Raw genomic sequence first — 27,268 nt, 5'->3', positions numbered from 1 at the left:
AAAAGGAAGAGAAGATGGGAAAGGGAAAAGGAAGGCAAGGGGAGGGAAAGAGTAGAGGAAGAAAGAAATTAGAGGAAACAAGAAAAGCAAAAAGATCCCCTGTCAGTACCCTAGCACCAGGAGGATGCTGCCCCCGTGAGTCTATGGCTGGCAGTCTTCCGTATGCCTGCCTCCATTTGCTGCATCTTTCCTAGAAGGCAAGTGGGATACCCCCACACCCTCATTCCCTGCTCCAGAAGCTTAAAGAAATTATTAGGAGCTGTGTATTAGGAAAAGAAACAGAACCCAGCACTAGGATCTCTCTTTGTCCAACAGTAAGGATAGGAAGAGGCAGAGAGGAGGAAGAAGGGCAGGTGAAAGGGAGGGAGGTGAGAAGAGGGCAGCATGAGGGCATGTCTTACCCCCTCCTTGGCCACCAGCAGCTGTTTCTCAGCACTTTGCTTCTTGATGTTATAGTACTGCACCTCCACCTCATGTGTCAACTGTAGCCACTTCTGAAGGGCATCTGGAGCATACCAGGAGCTGTGTGACTCCAGCTCCTTCTCTGCTTTTCTCAAGGCCTCTCGAACCTGTGTAGCCAAGAGGATGTAAGTCCATTTACTACTACATGACCTCTCCAATGCCTCTGTATCATACTTCAGAGTTCTTTTTAAAAAAAATATTTTTATTGATTTCAGAGAGAAAGGGGGAGAGAGAGAGAGATAGAAACATCAATCATAAGAGAGAATCATTGATCAGCTGCCTCCTGCACACCCACTACTGGGGATCAAGCCCGCAACCCGGGCATGTGCCCCTGACCAGAATCGAACCTGGGGACTCTTTAGTCCACAGGCCCAGCTCTATCCATCAAGCCAAACCGGCTACAGCAGAATTCAGAGTTCTTAATCTGCTATCTTATATGAGCTTTATAATTCTCCAAAGAGGGAGAAAGGGCAAGGATTATTCTCTGTATTTTATATACAAGGAAGCAAGCTCAAGAGGAGGTGCTCAAGAGGAGAAAAGTAACCTACTCAAGGTCACACACAAAGTACAGCAATCCCCCTTATCCACAAGGATTAAGTTTCAAGACCCCCAATGGATGCCTCAAACCATGGGTAGTGCCACACCCTGTATATACTATAACTTCTCCTATATGAGCATACTTTGTTTTATTGCACTTCACTTTATTGCACTTCCCAGATTTTGTGTATTTTACAGACCCTCCTCCAGTAAAAAGATTACAACTGGCTTTATTGCAGTGGTCTAGAACCAAACCCACAATATCTTCGAGGCATGCCTCTACATACATACACATCACAGCTTCTTTTTAGCATATCTGAATTGCCAGCATCACTACTCTTGCACTTTGGGGCCATTAGGAAGTAAAATAAAGGTTACTTGAACACAAGTATTGAGATACCAGGACAGTCGATCTGATAACCAACATAGCTATTAAGTGATTACTTGGCAAGTAGCATAGACAGTGTAGATACACTGGACAAAGGGATGATTCATGTCCCAGGTGGAACAGAGTGGGACAGCACAAGATTTCATCACACTACTCAGAACCGTGTGCAATTTAAAACTTATGAATTGTTTATTTCTGTAATTTTCCATTTAATATAGTTGAACTGCTATAGAAAGCAAAACTTCAGGTAAGAGGGGACTACAGTAAGTATCAACCAGAACTCAAATTGAGGTTTTTTGGCTACCAGACTAGAGCACTCTTTTCCCACTTATTAGCTGCCTCTCCTGGTCCTCAGTAATCTTCCCTCTCACTTGAGGCACAGGTCAGCTCAATGAATAATCATCTTTCCAAGAGTTGGGGTCTATGCTTGGACCTCAAGACATCACAATGTGGCAAAAACAAAACAAAACAAACAAACAAAAAACCCACTTGATTCGGAATTCAGAAGACTGGTTCTGGTCCCTGGTCTATCATTCAGCTAGCGGTGTGACCCTGTGCTTCCTAAACCAGATCTCAATTCAGTTTGAGGAAAGACTTTCTGGATCTCAGGAGAGAGTGAGCTCTCCATCAGGAGAGTCATATGAAGATCTCATGTCATAGACACCTTAAAAAATGATTGCTATTCCAGAAAGGAATTGACCTGAATGATCTCCAAAGTCTCCTCTACCCAGATGATTCTCCCACTAAGCAGACAGATAGGCTTTGAAGGGCATTCTCTACAAGGTGAGAAGACAAGAAGCATGCTTACACCTAACAATGAGCATTGCCAACAGAGGCCAAGACATGAACGGACAATGTATAAGCCTAAATCTCCTCACTGACTTCTCAGCAGGATCATTCAATGAAGCGGACAATCACAAGGCACTCAAATGAAAAAGGTCTGAAAATACATACTGGTAGTACACACACTGATGGCTTGCAACTCACTCAGGTTACCAGTATAAGTGATCCACTACTCTCCCATCTGGACACTGACCTTCAGCTGCTCAGAATTCCAGAGAAAAGGGATTGAAAGCCATCTCACTGTGCCCAAATTCAGCCAATGGGACAAGTATCCCATAGCAGGCCCCATAGCAGGCCTGAGGTCCTCTCGACAGCCTAAGATAGACCAGGAAGGCCTTAACTAAGGACAGAACACCTTTATTCCTTAGTGAGCCAATAAGAGGGTCAATCTTCACTTGGATTTTGTTCCTTGAAAAAGAAACTATAAAATGGCCCACTCCTGCCTTTGTATACTTAAAATGAAGGATCTATCTTAGAGTCTAATACATCAAGTTTGCAAGTATATGATCAAGTTCTACATTAAAATCAGTTTAAGGAATAGAATAAGCTAAGAAGAGAATGGAGAGAGAAAAGAAAAAAGAGACCAAATAGACAGGAATGTGGTAGTTGGGGGAGGTACAAAAAGGGTTAACCTAACAGGCTCAAAAACTGTTTAATGGGAGAAATAATTACAAAATAGGAAACAGGGAATGAGGAGATAGGAGGCAAAGAGACAGACAGACATATCTTGTGCATACAGCTAACAATTGCCTGAAGGAGAAGACAACAGATAAGGGCTAGGACAAGTCAGAGTTTACAGTCCTATTCTTTTATTCTATGCCTGTGTTTCTCAGCCTTGTCATACACTGGGATCACCTGGGGAACTTTAAAAATGCTGATATCTGGACTGTAACCCAGATTCTGATTTCACTAAGCCAGGATGTTGGCTTGATCATCAAACAATTTTTAATGCTTTTTATGTGATTCTAAAATGTACCAATGTTAACCACTAATCTATGTGCTTTAAAGTATTATCACCTGACTTTCACCTCCACATAGAATGCAGTAGGTCATGTCAAAAGAATAATTCTGATCAAATACAACATCTGGGAAAGGCTTAGTATAAGTTATAAAATTTTTGAAAGGTAAATTTTTGTAATTATGAAACATTTTCAAAGACATAGAGCTGTAGGAGAAATAAAGATTAGGTCAGCAGTTACCAAACTGTGATCCATGGATCTCTGAATGTCCCCAAGACCTTTTCAGAGCATCTGTAAGGTCAAAAACTATTTTCACAATAATACTAAAAATTATTTACCCTTTTCACTCCCTTTCTTCCACAAGTGAACTGTGGAGTTCTCCAGAGGCTACATGATGAGTGATATCACAACAGATTAAATATAGACATTAATATAAGAAGCCTGCAGCATATTAAGCCAGACATTTAAAATTGCAAAATTATTTTTAAAAATCACTCTTCTCATTAAATTATTTCTACTTTGGAAAACCTAGTCATTTTTTATAAAAATGCAGTATTTGTGTTATCATGTAAGAAATTTAATATTCTTTTAAATTAATTAATAAATATTTTTTTAACTTTCCAAGTTTTAATTTTTTTAAAAATTTATTTGATTTTAGAAAGAGGGGAAGGGAGAAAGAGAGACAGAAAGGGGGGGGGGGAGAGAGAAAAAACCAAACCATTGATTTGTTGTTCCACGTATTTACACATTCCTTGGTTGTTTCTTGTATGTGCCCTGAGCAAGGATCTAACCTGCAACATTGGCATATCCGGACAATGCTCTAACCAACTGAGCTACCTGGTCAGGGTCCCAATTCTAATTTCTTACAGGGTAAATAGCAACATATTGCCCCCCATGAAAATATTCTCTGAGGTCCTAAATAATTTTTTAAGAGTAAAAGGGTCCTGTGACCAGAAAGTTTGAGAACCACTAGACTAGATGAACTAAAATTCCAGAGAGGGAAAAGCCTTTCTAGGGGGAACTGGCAATTGTCATCTATTTTCTTCCCTGAAGGCATTTGATGATACTAGGTGAGGACTGAGAATTTGGTCTGGGCCAGGCAGAAGGACTCCACTTAGAGACAGAGAAACAGTCTAGCTTTTGTTCATAGTATAGTACTAGTCTAACAAATTGGAAATTAAGGGGTCCCCAACATACACCCAGCTTTCTTTGTTGGGCATTTACTGAATCCTAGAGCTGTGCAGGAGAATAGGTAGCTAGGCCAAATAATGAAACAAAATCTCCCATATTTTCATAATGCTTAGGAGGCAAAATATTGCAAGGAGTGGACCTGCCTCAAACATACAGCCTTCCCCTTAAGACATCTGCAAAATTTTGAAGCTATGAGGAGCAGGAGACTAAAGAGCTAAATTCAAAATCTCCAAGTGGCAGAAATGAAATATCTCATAGTCTTTCAGGATTAAGAGAAGGAAATCCACCAGCTCTCATAAAAAGTTAGGAAAGGACTTGCCTGAGAAACTGTGACAAATGAGTGCTAGACCAAGTCTTACTAAAACTACAACCCAGTTCCAAAAGAGCTCAATCTCTGATTGGCTTGAGGTGATTAGGTCCTCACCCTATATACCTAACAGAATGAAGGAAAACCCTATATCTGATGGAACTTAAATCATCTGGAACCTCTTTTTTTTTTTTTTTTTGTATATGCTGTCCAGCATTTAAAAAAAAATAAATTTGCCGGAACCGGTTTGGCTCAGTGGATAGAGCGTCAGCCTGCGGACTGAAAGGTCCCAGGTTCGATTCCGGTCAAGGGCATGTACCTTGGTTGCAGGCACATCCCCAGTGGGGGGTGTGCAGGAGGCAGCTGATCGATGTTTCTCTCTCATCAATGTTTCTAGCTCTCTGTCTCTCTCCCTTCTTCTCTGTAAAAAATCAATAAAATATATTTAAAAAATAAAAATAAAAATAAATTACTAGATATGAGAAGAGGCAGGAAAATATAACCAATAATCAAGATAAAGAATTTCTATAAATGATTCAGATATTAGAGTTACCAGACCAGGACTTTAAAATAAGCACAACTGAAAAGTTAAAGAACATATAGCAAAAGATAAACACAAAGCATAAGTGAAAATACAGAAATTTTAGAAAGGGAACCAGAACTATAAAAGAATAAAATGGACATTCTAGAACTGAAAATATATTATCTGAGAGGAGGATTCCACTAAATGGCTTAAATAGTGCAGTGTTCACAGCAGAATACAGGATTAGAGAATTCATGGATAGATCAATAGAAAATAATCAAACCAAAGCATGGAGAGAAGAGAACAGAGCTGAGCCTAAGAGACAAATGGAATATAGTTAAAAAGTCAAACATAAATATTGGATTCCCAGAAGGAGAGCAGAGAATGGAGCAGAAGCAATATGTGAACACTAAAGAAAATGTGTATTTTATAATTGTTAGGTAAAATGCTCTTGATGTTGTTAAGGTCCAACTGAATAATCATGTTTAAATATTTTATATCCTTACTGATGTTTTTGGGTGCTTATTATTGAGAAAGGTATAATAAAATCTCTCATTTTGATTATGAATTTGTCTACTATCCTTCTAGTTTTTACAATTTTGTGTTATATATTTTTAAACAGGTATATCCAAACTAAAGATTGTTATATATTACTGTTGAACTCACACACTTATCATTAAGGAATGTGTTTTTGTCTCTATAATACTTCTTGCACTAAAGTCTACTTTTGTCTAATATTGATATATTACCTCTGCTTTATTTTGCTTAGTGTTTGTATCATATATCTTATCTCCTCCTTTTGCTTTGAACCGTTTTGTATCCTTATATTTAAAGTGTATACCTTTTACACATAGCGTATAGGTGGGTTTTGTTTTTTACCCAGTCTGACACTCTTTGCCTTTCAATTGTATTGTTTAGCCTGTTTACATACACCAAGTCTGAGCATGTTTGAAAGGACTGAAACCATATACCTATGTTCTCTGACTACAGTGAAATTAAACTGGAAATCAAAGAGAAAGATAATCAGAACAGTCTACAAGTGTTTGAAAATTAAGCAACACACTTCTAATAGCCATGGGCCAAAAAAGGAATTGCAATGAAAATTAGAAAATCTTTTGAACTGAATGATAATGAAAATATGAAATATCAAAACTTGGTAAATGCAGCAAAAAGTGATAAGATGGAAATTTATAGCTTTAAATGTAAGATTAAGAGTTTAAAAATCAATGACGGAATCTTCCACCTCAAGAAGCTAGAAAAATAAGAGCAAGTTAAAAAAAAAAAAGACTTCTACCCTGAAAACTATAAAATGTTGCTATGAGCAATTTTAAAAGGCCTAAATAAGTGACAGGATAAACAATGCTCATGGATTGGAAGAATCACTCAGTTAAAATGTCAATTTCCCCCCTAATCTATACGTTCAATTCTAACACAATAAAAATTCCAGCAGGACTTTTTTTGGAGGGAGAGGGTGCAGTGGAATGACAAGCTAACAAGGAAATGCAAAGAACCAAGAAGAGCCAAGGCCATCTTTAAGAAGAATAAAGCTGGAGAGTCCCAAATAGAAAGGTCAATGAATTTAAGGAAAGGTGTTCAATATTATTAGTCATTAAGGAAATGAAAACTAAAAGCACAATGAGATACCACCACATCCATACCAGAATGTGTAAAATTAAAATGCCTAAAAAATACCAAGGTTGTAGCTCAACTACAACTCTCACACATTGCTGGTGGCAGTGTATACTGGCACAGCTATTTCAAAAACCTGTCTGGCAGTTTCTAATAAAGCTAACAGAAATAAGTGCTATGCCCACCAAGAGACATGTGCAAGAAGGTTCACAGCACTGTGATTCACAAGAGGCAAAAAACTGCAAACAACGCAAATGTCCATCAGAGGAGAACAGATAAATAATTATAGTATACAATGATTATTACTCAGCAATGGAAATAAGCCAGAAATCACTTTATGCAATAACATAAATGACTCTTACAGACATAATGTTGAAAGAAACCAAACACACAAGAATATATACCATATAATGCCATTTATATGAAGTTCAAAATCAGATGAAACTAATTTGGTTTAGAGATTATGACGATAATTCACTTTTGGAAGGAATAGTGACAGTTGATAGGGATAGCCAAAAGTGAGCCGTCTGGGGTGTTTAAAAGATCCTGTATTTTGATCTGGATGGTGGTTACACAGGTATATGCACAAGTAAAAGCTTGCCAGCTGTATATTTATAATCTCTTCACTTGAATCCATGTAAATATCTCAATAAAAAAAGAACAAAATAATTGTTCTCACCTGTTACCCACTTTTCTTTGAAAATCACAGTGACCATTTTTTTTGCAACTTTTCCACTATTCTTACTGGTAAGAGTCTAGTAACTTTTCAAGATATTCTTTGAGCCATATTTCAAAGTCCTCACACACGAAACTTTTTGGCCAGACTTTTGGCCCCTGCCCTTACCCATTGTGTCTAAGAATGTGTAGTCTCCTACCTGCTCCAGCTCCTCCTCAGCATATTTTTGGCGACTCCGCTCATTTTCAGTGCCCTCCCGCAGCTCCTTCAGTCGCTGGGCTTCCTGCTTGGCAATGTTGATCTCATCTCGCAGCTTCTTCTCCAGATGGACCTTCTCCACTTCCACTGTGCGGTGCTCCTCCTGGGCCTTGTGCAGCCTGGGGGGCGATGAGGGAGCTGGAGGAGGCCAGGCAACGGGGTGCCAGCCACCACGCCATGAGTCATGGCATCAAAGAGGAAACTGAGGGCTCCAGCACTCAGCACATACTCTCTTTTTTCTGCTGACTCTCTGGCTCTAAGTTAGTTCAGTGCCAACAGAAACCAGTCATTACCACAATTCTTATACTGGCCATCCTTTTGCTGCCAGTAATAAGTCTGTGAAGCTAGGTTCCCAGGTATCTGAATCCTTCCTCTAAGGCAGTGGTTCTCAACCTTCCTAATGCCGAGACCCTTTAATACAGTTCCTCATGTTGTGGTGACCCCCAACCATAAAATTATTTTCGTTGCTACTTCATAACTGTAATTTTGCTACTGTTAGGAATCGTAATGTAAATATCTGATATGCAGGACGTATTTTCATTGTTACAAATTGAACATAATTAAAGCATAGTGATTAATCACAAAAACAATATGTAATTATATATGTGCTTTCACAGGCAACCCCTGTGAAAGGGTCGTTCGACCCCCAAAGGGATTGTGACCCACAGGTTGAGAACCGCTGCTCTAAGGTGTCTGACATGCTAAAATTATAACAACGATTAGTTTACAAGATATTTCACATATGTCTCCCTGCAGATAATGATATATTGTATCATTATCAGTCTAAAACAGGTGTGGATATAAAGGCTTGGAGAGGGGAAGTAACTGCAGATAGAAGTGAGAATAGAATTCCAGTCTGTATGATTTAAAACTCCATAGTTATTCCCCTTATACAAGGGTGTCTGGAAAGTTCAATATAAATGTAAATTCCCTGCAAGCTAGACCAAAGATCCAGAGAAAGCTTAATGGCTGAGTTATAAACGAGGTGGGGAGATTTAAGGAAGGTGAGAAAGGAACCACTGAGCTGTCCAACCAATGTTTGGACTCCTGATTACCTGTTACCAGAAACACAGAAAAATTAAATTCTTACCAAAGGGGCTAGGGAGAGCTTGGGAAAGCTCCCTGCTTCTCATAGGCCTGAGTTTCCTTCCTCAGTATCTTCCATGGTGGGTAAGATCTCAAAAGCATCAGTTATAATGAAAATATATCCTTCTCCCCATCCATACATTTCCTCTGTTCACTGGCAAAATCTTCCAACCATCCAAGTAAGCCTCCTTCCTTCCTTCCATCTTTCTTCCACATATCTATTTATATTCAGTCATTCATTCATTCACTCACCAAGTACTTTCAGGTGTCTACTAAATGTCAAGCCCTGTGCCAAGCCCTAGATATATGGAGATGAATTAAAAAAAAAACAGTCCCTGCCACTGAGGCACTCATTATCTAATCTAATTTAGACAAATAGATAACTGTACACAATGTGGTAAGTTCTACAATAGGTAGACATACAAGGTGTTGTGCGAGCCCAAAGGATGGAGTAATTAACTCCACCTGAAAGAGTCAGGAAAGGCAAAGCATCGGCTAGCACCCAGCAGAAAGAGTAAGATTTGCTAATCCCTCTGGAAGAGGGAAAGGACTTAACCACTATCAGGTCTTCTTACCTTAGTAAGAACCACCAAGTTACCAGGAGACCAGGATAGAAGGGAAAAATGGTGATGAAGAAGACAAGTGATGCATGGCTTAAACTGGAGGTACAGCAGAAAAAGGACAGGCTACAGAACAAACAGGGCCACAGAGAAGAACACTGACCACTGAGTTAAGTAGGTGAAACAGAAGAGACAGAAACAGAATTCAACCTTTAAAAAATCCCAAGTCCAGATTGGTCATCAATATCTGAAACCTCAAAAGATGTGGTGGGTTAAGTGGGAAGGGAAGAGGAAGAAATGTCTAGGCTGCTCTCCTACTGCTGACTAGCTGCAGTCTTCTGCCCATTTTGTTCACAGAGAAAGGGAGTGGAACCTTTTCAAAGTACACACCAGGTGGCACTAAAGCATAACTAAAACAAATCAGAGGCGCCATTTCCTGCCCCCATATCCTTCTCGGGTTGAATACCCTCCTTTATTGTATTCCTTCAAGACACAACTGCCTAAAATTACACCATTAGAGATTCAATTCTTCACGGAAATATTATCCTTGCTGAAAGCAGCCTCTTGAGAAAAGCCTATGGTAGATCTGTCTTCATATAATAGGGAGCTCCTTTAAAGTAAAATCAAAACTGACCCACGTGTATAGTCTTAACAGGATCTAGAAGAGATGAAAATCAATAAATACTATTGGGAGCAGAAATTGAGCAAATAAAATGTACTATCAGGCCTTGCCCCACTCCATCTCCTCCAAAGAAGACTGAGCATCTTGAAGGCAGCAATCAATTAGCATTACAAGTAAGAAAACTGCTCAGCTTTACTGCAAGCCCTGGCTCTAAGCCAGTGGTTCTCAACCTTCCTAATGCTGCGACCCTTTAATACAGTTCCTCATGTTGTGGTGACCCCCAATTTCATTGTTACAAATTGAACATAATTAAAGCATAGTGATTAATCACAAAAACAATATGTAATTATATATGTGTTTTCCGATGGTCTTAGGCGACCCCTGTGAAAGGGTCATTCGACCCCCAAGGGGTCGTGACCCATAGGTTGAGAACCGCTGCTCTAAGCAGTTATGTGACTATGGACAAATCTGTTCCCTATACTGAGCCTGTTTCTTCGTTTTTAAATGGGAATCAAAATTCCTGCCTGCCTCGAAGAATTATCTTGAAACCCAATAAAATCCTAACTGGAATGTGCATGTAGCATTACATTTATCTACCCAAAATATCAAGAACTTTGGAAAAAAAAAAAAAAGCTCTATGTTGGCTGGCAGTGTAGGCCTATTAAAGTAAGGAGGGAGGTGGCATGTAGCTCTGGACACTGTCAGAAAAGGATGCATGTGTGTACATGTGTAATCCCATTTCTGGGGGTATGTGCATTTGTTTCTCTGAGTGCCACAGTGGTCATTTAGCTCTGTAGGCCATAGGGAGCAGGGAGGGCTGGGAGCTTAGTTTTATCCCCAAACTTGGAATGTCTCCTAGTTTTCATTCCAAAGGCCTAGATTCGTTGCCTTTGGAATGAAAACAGTACATGTTTTTCAGACAAAGGAAGAATGGGGACTGCCCGGACAGCAGCATTTAGCCCCCAATTGGCAAAGGGCTCAGGATCAAGGGGTCCACTAAAGTAGCCAGGACTCAGCTCAGAGATAAAACTCCTCCTTTTACCCCTAGAAACCTGGCTCATGGGAATGAATCTGATAGGACTGCTTTTACTGAGGCAGTACCCTGCGGGTGTCAAAATTCCTAGCTCACTATTTACTGATATGTGAACCCAAGCAAGGCACTAACCCTCTCTAAGCTTTCATTTCTTCAACTCTAAGTAGGGATAATAATAGTACCTACCTAACCGTGTTGTGATTATTAATAACAATAATGCATTTAAGTGCTTAACAATACTTAGCTCACAAGAAATCCTTTCCTTATCCCTCCAAAGAAAATAGTATCTATCATTAAAAAATAACAAAAAAGAGCCAGACTTCATTTCCTTTTACATGGATTCCTACAAAGACTTCCCAACTAGACTCCCTAGTCTGCAGAGTAATTTTCTAAAAGACAGTCTTACCTCTTCTCAACAGCAAAACAAACAAACAAGTAACTGCATTGACTCTCTGTTGCCTTTTGAATCCTACTAAAGTTCTCCATATGAGTCTTAAGGCACCAGGGGTCTGGCCTCACTACACATTCAACTTTAACTATCAGGACCTCTCTACCCATCTTTCAAGGCCACCTTCTCAGCATCCACATAATTCATCCCCTGCCTCTGTGCTCTTTCAGTCCTTAGATTTATCATCCCATAAGCTGGCACTGAATCACTGCACTAAGTGTGTGCTCACTGCTCCTTCTCATGTGTGAGTTTTGTTGCCCCAGGAGCAACGAATTCCTTACAATTCCCAGCACAGTCTTGGTTCCTAGATATTAGGAAGTACTTAGATCAGTGGTTCTCAACCTTCCTAATGCCACGACCCTTTAATACAGTTCCTCATGTTGTGGTGACCCCCAATTTCATTGTTACAAATTGAACATAATTAAAGCATAGTGATTAATCACAAAAACAATATGTAATTATATATGTGTTTTCCGATGGTCTTAGGCGACCCCTGTGAAAGGGTCGTTCGACCCCCAAAGGGATTGTGATCCACAGGTTGAGAACCGCTGACTTAGATCGGTTGGTACCCTTTTTCCACAACTATCTCTTCAACAGTAGTTTTAAGCCAAGTTTTATTTAGACAGAATTCCAGACTATCAGAGCTAGGCCGTTAATATTCTCCTAGTTTGACACCTTCATATTACTGATGAGGAAATAAGTCCTAGAAGGGAAAGGGATTTACCCAAAGTCATACAACAAGTGAGTATTTATGAGATTTGGAAGGTATTAGGAAGACAGACTTGTGAGGCTTCTCTGGAGAATAGTGAAGAACAGTTCGTTGTATCTATTTCTAAGGGAAAGGAAGCAAAGGTAGGGCAAAGCATAGAATGACCCCTTAGCAAGTCATCCAACCAGGGAAGCTCAAGACTTCTGACAGCCACATATTTCTTCCTCTGAAGCTCAGAGAGAAAATAGAGAGAAATAAGTTTCTGCCCTGCCCCAACACCCTGCCCCAACATGTCCTGCTGGAATGGCAAGAACCCGGACCTTCAGTGCAGTTTTGGAAGGATGGCACAGCCTTGGCAGCCATGTCAATCTGGTCCCAGGGACCAGGTAGCCCACAACCCAAGTAGAAACAGGAGGCTCCCAGGAGCTGGCAACACTGGGGCTGTGGAGAAGGGGCAGGGCCTTACCTTTCCTGAAGGTCATGCAGACTCTGCTCAGCTCGGTGTAACCCCTCCAGATCCTTCATCATCTTCTTCATGTGCTCCTTGGAGTAACGGTTCTGGATATAAGCAAACCAGCAGCCGCCAACACCAATAACAATAGACACCACCAGCATGAAGTCCTTGAGGTGATTATGGCGGGTCACTGCCAGAGAGGAAGGCATGGTAAGTCAGGCTGCCCACTGCACACTTAGCCTTGCAGAGTCCACTGCATCCCCTCCTCCATGAAGCCTTCATTTCTGTTCTTAGACACACACTTGCCATATACTATCACAGTAAGCTCTGTGCCTATTTCTCTGCTAAGTCAAGGACTAGTTTGGAAAGGATGAGAGGCCTTAAAGCAACATTGGAAACCTATTAAATCATGCTTCCCTAATATGCAGTGAAGAGGAGAGCACTAGTCTTCTCAATACATGCCAGCCATCCCTGGTCTGCAGTTTTGGTCCATGTGCCCAGATGCAGTGGCTTCCATTCTACAGGGTAAGCATGCTAGGGTGCATGAGCAGATAGGAGGGGATGGCTGGCAAGGGTATAAAAGCCAAGTTGCTTAGAGCTTGTGATCTGGCTGTGGAACTGAGTTACCACAGGAGTTGGGTCTCCTGGATTACTAAGCTATTATATATACAAGGGGCAAAGTCCAAATCAGGTAAAAAAAATCTGTAAGTCTCATCTATGGAGAGCTTTTCTAGGCTGTGGCTCAATCCACAGACGAGGTAGAACAGGAGTAGCTCAAGCGATTGGTGTGTATAAAACAGTCCACATGCCAGGAATAGAGGGGCAGAGCTACCTGCTGAGAATGCCTGGCAGCAATTTGGTGAAGCAGCCAGGGCCCCAGCCACCACCTTGGATTCAGAGTAATAATCAGTCTCCAGAGCAAAACTGAAAAGCTAATCAAGGAGTAACAGAAGATGAGAGCAAAAGCCATGTCCTAAGAATTGAGCCAACCAGAAGAGGGGCACTCCTAGAGCCTGACATTGTTCCTACTATATTAGATCTGGGCCCAGGGCTAAAGTGGAGGAGACCTGAAAGAAACAGCTAAGGAGAAGAGGGCTGCTGCTGTACTCAATTTGGGATAGAGTAGCTGTGGGCTCAGAGGACCCCAGATGTGGGGGTCAGGGAAGGAAGGAAAGAGGGAATGACCTCCTGTGCACAGCAGGTTACCCTCAGGTTGGAGAGGGGAAAGCAGGACTGACAGAATCCCAGGAAAGGGGCTAATGGGAATCCAAAAGGTCCCAGGTAGAGCCACCAAGCTGAGGTAGGGTCCAGACAGCAGAAAAAGACACATGAAAATGAGGCCCAGATTGAGAAAAAGGGTTATATTCATAGCTCCTCACTGAAAGGCTGAGCAGCAGGACATGGGGAGGGTGTGGGATCAAAGGCAGATTAGCACATTCTATTTCCATCCAAGGGAGAGTTACTAGGTCTGGGATGGGACCGGTGTCCTTTACATGTTTATGCCAGATTCTCACAGAGAAAACTAAGGGTCCTCTAGCAGCCAGCCATCTTCTAGCCGCCAGGCAAGCCTACACTTCTATCCATACTCAAGTTCTCATGCTCCTCCCTTCAGGTCCCAAGAGATATCTCTGCAGCATAGTGAGCTGCCTTTCTTTCCAGAACACACCAGCCTCCTACACAGTCTCCTATTTGTTAAGGACTGTTAACCTTGGCTTCCCAGGGTTTCTCAATTCCAGGGATTCTCAATTCTACACTCCTACAGAAAGTCAAAGGTATTCTTGCTCAAGATTCCATGCAACCAGCACCTCCAACACTTCAGATTTTTAAGGTGGGCATGCAGACTGGGCGCCTATCTATTCTACTCAGTCCCTTATTTAACGTTGTCCAGATCAATTTGGAACAAGATGCTATTATTTTTTCCAGCTTCACAGTCTCATCCAAGTCATGAATACAAATGGCCAGGACCAAGGATAGGAACTAAGGCAGGGGTGGGCAACCTTTTTGTGAGTGCGTGCCAAAACCAGCAAAATCTCTGACTCAAAATTCTTCTGCGTGCCAACCCTAATTTTTTGAGAACATGTTACGCCTACTTGATATCTCTTAAGGTGTACGAAGAAATAATAAAATTCATTCGAGCGACAAAAACACAGTCTATGATGATGAAAGATACATTTATTTTTTAATGTATACATGTACACTGATAGTCCGACAGAAAACTTTATGGCTCTGTTTGATATTATCAGTGGGACTTTTGCTGCTGCATCACTGATAACGGAGATTTTACATCAGGTTTATATTTCGTGACCTTCAGAGATATGCACGAGCTACTACTTTCATCCATCAGGCTACTCCTATTACGAGACTTACCAAAATTCATCACTGAGAACAAAGATTCACACGCGTATGTGGATGAAAACATGGAAAGTAACGCTGTTGCAAAGTTTTTTAAACAGAAAAAATTTTCTGGAATGGCATTCCAAGTTCTCAATAGTTTGTTTTCGACACTTCCCCCTGGTACTCCTGTCTCTAATCGCTTTTTTTCAATGTTTTCCAAGTCAACTCTAAGGTCAATAAATTTCTGCTTCCAAATTGAGCTACTCTGAAATTCAATCAACTGCATTTCAAAGTCAGCCATGTCTATCCGTGAAAACATTTGTAAGTTTAGTTCCTCCAGTTTCATGCTGTCTGGAAACCTCATGAATTTTGCTGTCTCTTCCAGTTCTCTGAATTTTGCAAATCTTGAGAAGAACTGCTCAATAGTTGACTCAATGATGTTTAAAAACAGCTTTTGAAGGCTTTCACAGTCTGTTCTGTCATCTCTTGGGAGGTCTTTGATGTGCCTCTTCAGGTTTGGGAAATATCTAAATCTCTCATCATCCACATCCCTCTTAAAGACTTCCAGTTTCTTTTCAAAAGCCTTTATGTAACTAAACATAACATCAAGTGTTTCGCCAGTTCCTTGTAATTTAACATTTAAGTCATTCAAATGTTCACAAAAATTGTAAATGGAAGATTATAAGAGAGGGTTTCGCGAGCCAGCAAAAGTTACTAGCGTGCCATGTTTGGCACGTGTGCCAGGGGTTGCCCACCCCTGATCTAAGGTAATACTGTTCCACCTATCAGTACTTGCTGGATCTCTTCAACCAGTTTTGACTTTACTTAAATGTAAAGCATCCACCCCATACTTACATCCTTCTGCCCTCTCAAATGCAGAGGTGAAGCTCAGCTATGCTATCTGTCACATTCCATGAGCAACCAAGTGTGGTGGGAAGAAAACGAGTCTAATATGGCTGATTTACTCTGTGGCCCTTGATTGTTACTTGTCTGTGCATCAGTGCCTAGCACAGCACCGACTAACACACAGAGGCCCTCAATAAATATTTGTGGGACTGAGTTGTTACTGATCAGCCTCAAATATGATATCTCCCTCTCCTTAATCCATATAAGGAACTAAAATAGAGCAAATATACAATGTATCAGATATTTATATTCACCATCTCTAATTCTCACAACTACTCTCTAAGGTAGAGTATTAGCAGTCTCATTCTATAGACCAGAAAACTGTGGCTCATAGGAGCAATGACTTGCTGGAGTTCACAAAAAGTGGCAGAGCTAGGATTCAAATCCAGCTGTGCCTGATTGCATGGTCTTTCTACTATACCCACTTTGTCATGACAACTTTCATACTCATGCAGCAGGTATTGTTTCCACTTTGTTACATACAAATATCTCTCACCATGGAGAGGCCTATATCTCCTGATCTAGCCAGAATGTGACTTAAGAGTTCCAAGGCCCCAGTTTTCCCTCCAAATAACATCTTGGGAGCTGACTGTGGCCTAGCCATCAGGACAGACCTTTAAAAGGTTATACATAAGGCCTCATGTAGAGAAATTCTGCCATCAAAGAAAGCATCCTACACCAAGTATTAGGAAGTCTAGGTTTTATGCTGTCCTCTTCCCCAATTTGTTATGAAATTCACTTCCCCCATCTGGATCTCAGCCTCCTCAGCTGTAAAATGCGTTATATAGAATTGCTAAAGGGATCAAATGTGTATTTGTAAATGAACGCTTAGAGATGTTTTGGAAACATTCAGATGGACTTATCCAATAGATAATTAGGAATGTGGATGTGGAATTTGAGGAAGAGATGGAGGCTGGAAAGGCTGATGTGAGAATTGTCAGGTCCCTTCAGAGGAGCCCTGGCCTGAACCCCAGAGTCCTAAATAAATCTAAGATGGTTAATTTTATGTTAACTTTATTGGAAAAACATTATTTCTGGGTGTATCTGTGAGGTTGTCTTCTTAAGAGATTAACATTTGAATCGGTAGTCTGAGCATCATCCATTCATCCTCAGGCTGCTGAGGGCCTGAAAGAACCAAAGGTGGTGGAAGAGTGGATTTGCTCTCTCAGCTTGAATTGAGACATCCTCTTACATCAGTGCTCCTGGTTCTCAGGTCTTGGGACTCAGACAGGGATTTACACCATCAGCCCTCTGATTCTCTGGCCTTTGGACTCAAACTTACACCATCATCTCCCTTGATTCGCAAGCCTTTAGAATTGGGCTGAATTACACCACTGGTTTTCCTGGTTCTCCAGCTTGCCAATGGCAGATCATGGGTCTCTTGGCATCCACAATTACATGATTTATTAAATTCCTATAATAAATCTCCTCTTATTCATATCTATATACATATCCTATTGGCTCTGTTACTCTGTTGAACCCTGAATAATACAGAATCTATAAATTATTGTGTCAGAAAAAGAAGGGGAAATACAGAAATCAAGTTCTAGTCTATGCCTAACTAATGATGTACTTCTTTTCATCATATTCCCACTCCCATTCTTCAGTTCCTACAACCTACCTTCCCAGCCCAGCACAGTCCACAGAGATCCTTTCATTCCTCTTCTCTGAACTAGGATCCCTGATCAACCCTCTCTTTGGACAGGTAAACATGACTTATCTCTAACTATCTCAGGGACTATCTTGTATGTTTTTCAGCTTTCATGTGAGTCACTTCTTTCTGATAGTCTGTGAGTTCCTCAGGACCAAGCACAAAACTAATTTATCTTTGTAGCTCCATACATAGCATAGAGCCTGACCAGAGCAAGTGCTCAGCAAAGGCGGTAAGAAGAGGTTTTAGCCTGAAAAGAGGGGAGGGGCTGTATAATATAAAGTGCATGTGAAGGGCAAATACCAGCTCCTGGGACATGAAGAATATGGCCAGCTATCTTACACAGCCCCTACACAAGCTCAGCTCTCAGCATACACCTCGCACCCAAAGAACATAGCCTGGGCAGAGAGACGATGGAGTTTTCATGAGAACAGATGTGGCTGGCCAAGTGAACAAAGCTAACCCAGGGAAGCTGGCTGGGACCTGAGAACCCAGAGGGTGGAAGAATTCCTAGCCTGAGTGCTGTAAATAGATTTTAGCAAAATGAGGTCAACTGTTCACACAATCAGGCCTAAGGCAGCATAGGAGAGTGTAAACTAATGAGATGCTGACATGTCAACAGAGTTAGGGGTAATGGTGAAAATTTTCAAGGTTCCAGTTATCACTAAGAAGTGAGCCTCTAATCATTATCACTTTCTGGAATTCCCTCTCCCAATCTACTGCCCACAACACCCTGCCCCAAGCAGCTATAGATATTCATTCCTACCTGCCAAAATATGTGCTAAGAATTTCTTTTGTCATTTACATAGCCTTCTGTGTTGAGGTGTCTGTTTAACCTGGAACAGCTATTCCTGGGCCCACCTCCCTTCTGGTTATAGCCCCAAAAGTGCTCTAATTGCCTCACCTATCCAAAGATGCTCCACAGGTAGCAGTTCTCCTCACAACCAAGCTGGAAAGGATTTTCTCCCAACTCCCCTCAGTCCTGTAGCTCTGTCAAGGCCCAGCCTCCTTCTGTATATCTTCTAGAATACATCACTTGACACCTACTTCTTGCTGGGCCTTTGCTAAGTGCTGATGACAGATGAACAAAGCTATTTCTACTCCCGGGGAGTTCCCGGTTAAATGGTATCAGACAGGGAAACAGAATTTTATAAAGGAGTCAGGTACAAAGGGCTGTGGCTTCCCAGAGGAGAGTAAGAGGGAAGGATTGAGAATTCCTGGGAATAGGCTAGAAAGGCATTCTGAAGAAGGCTGAAGGGCGAGTTGGAACATAACAGAAAGGAGAAAGAAGGTAAAGATAGAGCTGACAGACCAGAGCAAGCTTTGCCAGAGAGGCAGCCACTCCTGCTTACCAAGGACTCTTCCCTATTATCTGAGTCACTGAAGAAGGAAGACAGGTGTAGTGTTGTCTTTTCCTCTCCACAACTTCCCCAACCCCAACAATTGCTTGGCAGGCCTCTCCCTATACCCTTCTCAATACTCCTGCTGAAGCACCAAGGGCACAGTAGTCCCTAGCCAAGGACTGACCAGAGCAGGCGTACTGTACTGTACTGTATACTGAAAATAGTAGCTACCATTTGTTTAGAAGAAACTGGGACATATAGAACCTTGGGAATATTCTCAAGGTCACAAAACTTCTGAGTGACAGAGCCAGTTTACTTGATTTCAAAGCTGTAACTCTTTATATAATAATTTGTTTCCTCTACACAAGTAGAGGGTGGGATTACAGAGTAGAAAAGAGCACTAAAATATAAATTAAAGACCTGGGTTTGAGTCATGGCTCTGCCATTTAAATGCTGAATGAACTCTAAACACTCACCTCATCTTTCTGAGCCTCATTTTCTCTGAGAAATTATCTGCAGAGAAGAAAAAGCCCCCTCAATGAATGATCTGCTGCCAGAGTGAGACATCAGCTTAGGCCTCCAACTGGACACTGCCTTGGGCATTGGTTTCTCAGATCATACCTAACACCTGGCTACTGGCACAGTTAGGGCAGCCCCACATGGGCCTCCAAGCCTAGAGCCAACTTTGCAGGGTGGAAAAGTCAGTAAAGAGCCATGTGCTGCTCTGTGGCCACATGGGGAAGACTGAGATGTCATCTACTATCAGCAAATGGACTCTGAGGTGACCCTCTGCTGAGCCAGTATGATCCCTTTTCCCTCTTTCTAAGCTTTGAAGCTGCTGTGAGTAGATGGATCATGCTCACTCAGCAGACCCTCCTGGCTACTGCACAACAATCTCTGCTTTTAAGATTTCTCACACCTCAGACCAACAGCAGGCTTTTCATTAAGGTAGCCATGGCTGGCAGCTGTAACTGGCCCAGGTTCTCTGGAGTATTTATCTACTACATGCCTTATGATGAGGCGTGAGAACCACAGCCCTAAGAACTCACCAGGTGAAGAACACAGGTCAGAGCTAGCATAGGCCCTCATTCTAAATCCTGCATGGGCACTGGACAGGGAACAGCACTGGACTAGAGGTTTCAGTCCATGTTCAGATGAGAACACAAAGCCTAGAGTGACACAGATCAAGGGATTCTTTGCAGGACCCTACCAGGCAGGGCCCCACCCTTGCAGAGTCTCCTGGCAAAGAGCTTCCTAGTATTTTCCTCAAATTTCAGCTGACAATTTTCAAAAATTTTCTTTAACAAGCCTCAGTAGGCAAGGATAAACAATATTTTCCATCAGGACAGCTGCTGGATTCCAAAATCTTAGTTCCCAGGAGTATACCCAGCTCTATCTGAGTCCTTGAGTGAGAGAGCCAGGAACAGCCTTACTGACCAAGCCCATTTTACAGGTGAGGAAATCTAAGTGTAGGCAGGATCACTTGATAAGCCAAGGGCCAGAGAATTCCTAAAGGAAAAGGATATAGATAGTAGTAGGAAGGAACAGACCTCCTGTCTTTTACACAGGACCCTATCAGCCAAAGGGTTTCCCCAAAAAATTACAGAATGTAGCAGCTGGAATCTTAAGGATCCATTAGCTCAATTGTTTCATGATACAAATCAGAAAACACATCCCGAGAAAAGTAACCTATACAAGGTTAAACAATGAGTGGCAGTTTTTAAAAGAGACCAATGCGCTTTCCTAAACTTAAGTTCTCTATATGAAAGTCCAGGAGTTACAAGAAAATCTAGAGGGCCCTGGCTGGTTTTTCTCAGTGGTTAGATCGTCAGCCCATGGACCAAAGGGTCTCGGGTCCAATTCCCGGCCAATGGCATGCACCTAGGTTGTAGGTTTGTCCCTGGCCCCTGTTGGGGCGCATGCAGGAGGCAACCAATCGATGTGTCTCTCTCACACGGATGTTTCTCTCCCTCCTTCTAAAAAATCAATGGGGAAAAAAATACCCTCAGGTTATGTTTTTAAAAAGAATCTAGATGTACATAATGATGGTGACTGAGATATAATTCATACACCCTAAAATTCACTCTTTTAAAATGTGCAATTCAATGGTTTTGGCATATTTATAAGGTTATACAACTATCAGCACAATTAATTTTAAAACATTATCATTACTCCATAAAGAAATCACATACCCATTAGCAGTCACTTCCCATTTCCCACCCTACATGCCAGCTGCTTCTCTGGACTAGTCCTTGGCTCTATAGCATTCTGCTGTTGGCATCCTCAACTGACGCCAACAGATCTCAAAGGGCGGGGAGTGAACCCTAAGAGCCTGTTTGGTCAAGGCTAATCTTCTAAGAAATATTTGTTTCCCCTGAGTTCACTTAGAATAAGAAAAAGGATGTCAGGCTTTTGCAGATCTTCAGGAGCTGGACCACCTAATTCTCTCGACTAACTCCTGACAGAAGAGAACACCCTTCCTTAGGCCTGAGTGTGTCTCTATTGCTTCAGTGAAAGCCTACTTAGTCCTCTTTGGTTGTCCAAGAACACAGATGTTCAACAATTACTTCATACATTCTGCACACCCACAGTGAGAGCAGGGAGAAGCGAAATAGCATTCAGCCCTTATCGGTTACTTTTATCCCTGAGCATAACTTTCATATTTTAGCCTTTGTGTTCCTCCTCAGGTTGTTTCCTCCACCAGAATGCCCTCTCTGGCCCCCTGAATGAAATACAGCCCTAGCCCTCCTTACAGGCAGAGCTCACATGCCACCTTTTTTATAGTATGCCTCCTCCACCCCTCCTCTGGAATTCAGAAGCACTGTGTACCTCTCTAGAACATTCATTTTATCCCCTTAGGCCAGAATATGATTCATCCAGGTCTTCCTACAGTTTCCAGCACAGCACTGGCACAAAGCAGATGTTTCATTAATGTATTTAATGAATAGATGTTGATATCTGGCTGGACTAAAATGTAAAACCATTTAATATCTCAACAGCAGCAGGAAATGTGGAGGCAGGTGTACCCAGGAGACCCAGGACCTCAGCCCAGCCACCCCAACAGCCTTGGGTTCCATGGCACACCAGCAGCCCTTCTCTCCACAAGACTCACAGAGAGGAGGCCCGAAGAGCACTGTGTCCAGGGCCTTCAGCTGCAGCTTCTGCCGATGGCTCCGGTCTGTCATCTTTAGCACAGTCCCTGTCATGGTGGTGTTGGTTACAGCAAGCCTGTTGAAGCAAAGAGTAGGCATTCAGTTCTCTGCCAGCAAAGCTAGGAAGGATCCTGGTAAAACTCCTCACTTCTTCCAGGAACACTTCCATGACTCCTAGCACCTGGTGGCTGTTCCCTTCTGCATGCTAGAATACAGAGTCTATACCAGTGATGGCGAACCTATGACACGCGTGTCAGAGGTGACACGCGAACTCATTTTTTTGGTTGATTTTTCTTTGTTAAATGGCATTTAAATATATAAAGCAAATATCAAAAATATAAATCTTTATTGTACTATGGTTGCAAATATCAAAAAATTTCTATATGTGACACGGTACCAGAGTTAAGTTAGGGTTTTTCAAAATGCTGACACGCTGAGTTCAAAAGGTTCGCCATCACTGGTCTATACTGATGGATCTCAGTGGTGGGTATGCAGAGACACATAACATTTACCAATAATTTGTTCACCCTTCTCCACATGTCTACCTCTCCTGAGTATCCTAGTCTCTAAGGATATTCATTTGTGACCATTCCCACACCCAGGTGTAAACTTTCCATGTGCTTCCCCTTATAGGGATTATCCATTATATATCTGTCTCCACACTCACCATTCATAAATACATTCTCTTGTCCAGTCCTTGTCAAAATGTCACACTATATGACCCAGTGATTCTAGGGACCTCTGAATTATTCTAATCCTAACCCAATTAAATATATTTAATAATGAATATATTTAACAGTCATTAAATATAAACCTGCTGATGACAAATACTGCATATCTTGTTAGCGTATACCTGTGTCACCGTAATTTACTCCCAATCAGATATAGTAATTTTTTATGACCTTCAATCATATTGTTAATAATAACTCTAATAAGAGATGGCCTGTAAACAAGAAAATGACCTTGGAAAAACTGAACTTTGTTTCTCTTCTGCTAGAACACAGTAGGTATAGGAGGAGAAGGGTCTAAGATATGAAAGATTGAAAAGTCACTTGTCTGGATCCCACAAGTGAGCATTTACAACTGTACTAACTAGTCCATAAAGTCAGAGCTCTTTTCTTTTCTTTCTTTTTTTATTTAGAAAAATTTTTTTTCTCTCTCTCTCCCTCTCTGCATACCCTACCTGCGCATGAAATTCATGCGCAGGTAGGGTCCCTAGGCCTGGCCTGTGATCAGGGCTGATCTTCCCCGGCTGCCAGCAGCCAGTCCTGCCCCCTGCCACCACCGCTGGTTGCCCTCTGTGTGTGGGATGACCAGCGGGGCAATTGGGGGCCCTGGTGCCGCCTGAATCCACTGCTACCCACCCCCAGTTCCCGGTTCCCAGTTCCCCATTGGGAGATTGGAGCCTGCCAGCCAGGGGGAGGGATTAAGAAGCTGGCTGGTAGGCTCAGATGATCAGGGCCTGTGGGCTGGGGGCAGCTCCTGTGTTGAGCATCTGCCCCCTCGTGGTCAGTGCATGTCATAGCCGACTGGTCATTCTGCCATCTGGTCGATTTGCATATTATGCTTTTATATAGATATATAGATATATTTCAGAGAGGAAGGGAGATGGAGAGAAAGATAGAAACATCAATGATGAGAGAAAATTATTGATTAACTACCTCCTGCACGCACCCTACTGGGGATCGAGCCCACAACCCAGGCATGTGCCCTTGCCTGGAATTGAACCTGGGACCCTTCCGCCCACAGGCCGACCCTCTATCCACTGAGCCAAATGGCTAGGGCTAGAGCTCTTTTCAAATGCATATCTTTGTTTCCCCAGATAGAAAAGAAGCTTCTGAAATCAGAGTGTGTGTTTATACTCCTGCCTGGGCATGCAGGAGCAGCTACTTCCTTCTCTTGTCTGAGAAGCAATCAAGCCCACCTACAAGAGAGGCAAGGAGATACTGATAGGAAGTAGGGGTGTCAGCTCTATCATTGAGTGACTAGTCTAATCACAAACTGCTGAGTCCCTCCCCTAAGGCCTCAGTTTCCTTCTGTGTAAACTTATGTAAAATCAGATGCTTCCTATAACCCTGAGAATTCTTGGAGACCCTCTTTAGAGCACTTCTACCAGCTGTACTGAACTTCATCTGACTGAGCAAAACAAGTGTCATCTTTTATACAGTCTATTTGTCACAAAAAAAAAACCTATGAATTTGACTGCTATCTACTTCTAAGCTATGAAACAAATGAAAACCATTTGTGGCTAACATTTAGTAAGCAACTACTGTGTATCTTGTACTGTTCTAACACTACATTCAATACCTAATTTACTTCTCATGATTTTAAGAACTCAGTTCTATTATTAGCTCCACTTTACAGATGTGAAAACTGAGACTTAGAACTAAGTAACTTGCCTAGTCACATAGCAAGTAAGCAACAAAGCCAAGACACAAACTCAAATCTGCTGGATTCTTTCCATTGTATCATGCTACCTAGTGATGGGCTTAGAACCATCCCTACTCTATGCACTGAAGGCTCCATGCTTCTGCTGTTACTAGAGTACCATAGCTTGGCTTCCTCTATTCCTGAGCCCAGCCTAGCTGGATCTGGTCTTAGATCTAATCCTAGCCACAGGAGGGCTAAGTAAGACCATGACCAGGGAACTGACTTATCCTAGGCTTCAGTTTTAATCCAAGCATAGGTGAAATGGTCCAGTGATCCACAAGGCACTGCCACTATTTCTATGGGTAATGAGAAAGAAACCTAAATCCTGGCACTTCATGATCAATCATCTATTCAATTGCTTGTTTCGTCCATCAAACCTGGAGTTCCTAAAAGCACATATGAGGTCTAATGCTTGTCTTTGTCCTCAGGGCCCATGGCATATGGTAGGTGCTTGGTAAAATTTGTCAAATAGACAAATAGACAAATCCATCTTCAACTGCATGGGGCAAGAGGGAGAAGCAGTGAAAAAAGCAGGGCACTTAGAACCAGGCAGACCTAAGTTCAAATTCCAGTTCTGCCACTTGCCAGCTTGGATAAATCATAAAATATTTGAAATTTAGTTTGTGCAGCTAAAAGTTGGGACAGTAATTCCTTCCTCCCAGAATTGTGTGAATCAATTGAAATAATAGGTAAGAAAGCACTCTATAAAGGGATGCACAAACATTAAGATTATTATTCTCTCCAGGGCAGGGAGAGCTATGAAGAGAAAGTTATAGGCAGCAGAAGAGGGAACAGCCAGCTTAGCTGGGCCTGGACAGCAGTGTCTGGTAGTTCTGTGGCTGGAGACTACAATGTGTGGGCATTCCAACAGCTTTCCCCTCCCCTTTCCCCTTTGCTGAAGCTCATAACCAGATGCACCTACATAATAAGATGACAGAATATACATATACACAATCAGCACTTACCAGACAGTAAGCCCTTTGAGGACAAGAGCAGGTTGTTGTCACCTTTATCCCCAGCACCCAGCACAAGTGCTTGGCACAGAGCAGGTACCCAGTAAATATTCGTTGAGTGAATAAGTAAATGGATTAATGACTGAATGACATATGGCACTAGTTCGATATAACAAGAAGTCCAAGCAGTACTCCATCTCCTCCCCACTCCCACCCCAAGCCCTAGCATATTATGCCTGCAAAGGAGGCAAAGTTAGGGCACAATAGCTATTGGAGGAGTCATTCCAGAGAGGAGGCTGTGTCCAATGGCAGTCAGCCCCCACCTCTGCACAATTTCTTTAGAGTAGATTAACTGATATGCATAATTCTGGGGAGGCTAAAAGAGCTCCAGAGACTCCTGGGCAACAAAAGAGACAGCTGGGTGAAGGGGGCAGGGGGGGGAGGGGTGTGAAAGAGCAATAAAGAGAAACACCACAGGCTTTGATATAAGAATTAAATGAGATACTGTATAAAAAGTGTTGAAGTAGAGTGTCTAGCATGTACTAAGCACTCAATAAATGGCAGCTATTAGTACTATTCCCAGTATTGATAGAAATATTAAATAAGAGAATGGATTCTAAGTAGTCATCTGTTTTATGGCAAGTGCACAGTAGATATGAGAAGAGGAGAGGTCTATAGATTCTACCCTAAAAAGGGTGTAACCTCATTTAACTGGCCACAGTAACCTGAAGGCAGGCCAATCCCAGCCCATTTCCTGTACTACAAGTGAGAGAACCCAGTTGTCTCCTGACCTTGGCATGGCATGGCCACTGAGCTGCAGCTTCCGGAAGGTCTCCTCATACTGAGGCAGTTCCACATATGTGATTAGCCACTGCACCACCTCGTCCACGGTCCAGTTGTACACTGTGGGAAGAGAGAAGCAAAGCCATGACTCCAGCACGCCAAGCAAGGCTCGCATTTGCTGTCACAGTCACACTGACCTTAACATTTACACATGTTTATGTGTTTAACATTTCATTCTCCCATAAAATCCTACATTAAAAAAGGAACACACACTCTACTTTTTATTTATGTACTAGAGGCCCGGTGCACAAAAATTTGTGCACTCAGGGGGGAAGGGGGGGTCCCTCAACCCGGCCTGTGCCCTCTCGCAGTCTGGGACCCCTCAGGAGATAACGACCTGCTGGCTTAGGCCTGCTCCTGGGTGGCAGAGGGCAGGCCCAATCCCTAGGTGCAGCCCCTGGTCAGGCTCAGAGCAGGGCTGATTGGGGAGTTGGGGCGCCGCCCCCTGTCATGCACAGAGCAGGGCGGATTGGGAGGTTGCGATGCCACCCTCAGTCACGCTCAGGGTAGGGCTGATTGGGGGGTTGGGGCACCACCCCCTATCACACTCAAGGCAGGGTTGATGGGGAGGTTGCGGCGCCACCCCCTGTGATGCACAGAGCAGGGCCAATCAGGGGGTTGGGGCGCTGCCCCCTGTCACTCACAGAGCAGGGCCGATAGGGGAGTTAGGGCACCGCCCCCTGTCACAAACACAGCAGGGCGGATCAGGGGGTTGGGGCGCCGCCCTCTATCACCCACAGAGCACAGAGTAGGGCCGATAGGGGAGTTAGGGCACCGCCCCCGTCACAAACACAGCAGGGCGGATCAGGGGGTTACCCCGTCACACACAGAGCAGGGCCCGTGAGGGGGGGGTTGGGGCGCCACCCTCCTGTCACACACAGAGCAGGGCCGATCAGGGGGTGGGACGCCACACCCTGTCACACACAGAGCGCAGGAGATCAGGGGGTTTGGGCGCTGCACCCTGTCTGTCA

General features: G+C 42.7%; 1 protein-coding gene across 6 annotated transcripts in view; it reads right to left on the bottom strand.

Moving 5' to 3' along the window:
• Window positions 1-27,268, bottom strand: part of STIM1 (stromal interaction molecule 1) — a 197,801-nt gene that overhangs the window by 10,628 nt on the left and 159,905 nt on the right. For all 6 annotated transcript variants that reach the window (XM_006094514.3, XM_014460736.2, XM_006094516.3 and 3 more), the window contains exons 4-8: window positions 26,246-26,357; window positions 22,032-22,147; window positions 12,698-12,875; window positions 7,715-7,892; window positions 402-569 (exon numbers count right to left, since the gene is read on the bottom strand). In XM_006094514.3, coding sequence (XP_006094576.1) covers window positions 402-569; window positions 7,715-7,892; window positions 12,698-12,875; window positions 22,032-22,147; window positions 26,246-26,357 — 752 coding nt within the window. The remainder of the gene's footprint in view (window positions 1-401; window positions 570-7,714; window positions 7,893-12,697; window positions 12,876-22,031; window positions 22,148-26,245; window positions 26,358-27,268) is intronic.

Source organism: Myotis lucifugus, unplaced genomic scaffold (genome assembly GCF_000147115.1).
Source record: "Myotis lucifugus unplaced genomic scaffold, Myoluc2.0 scaffold_138, whole genome shotgun sequence".
Lineage (NCBI taxonomy): Eukaryota > Metazoa > Chordata > Mammalia > Chiroptera > Vespertilionidae > Myotis > Myotis lucifugus.
This window is presented reverse-complemented; position numbering and strand designations above follow the sequence as displayed.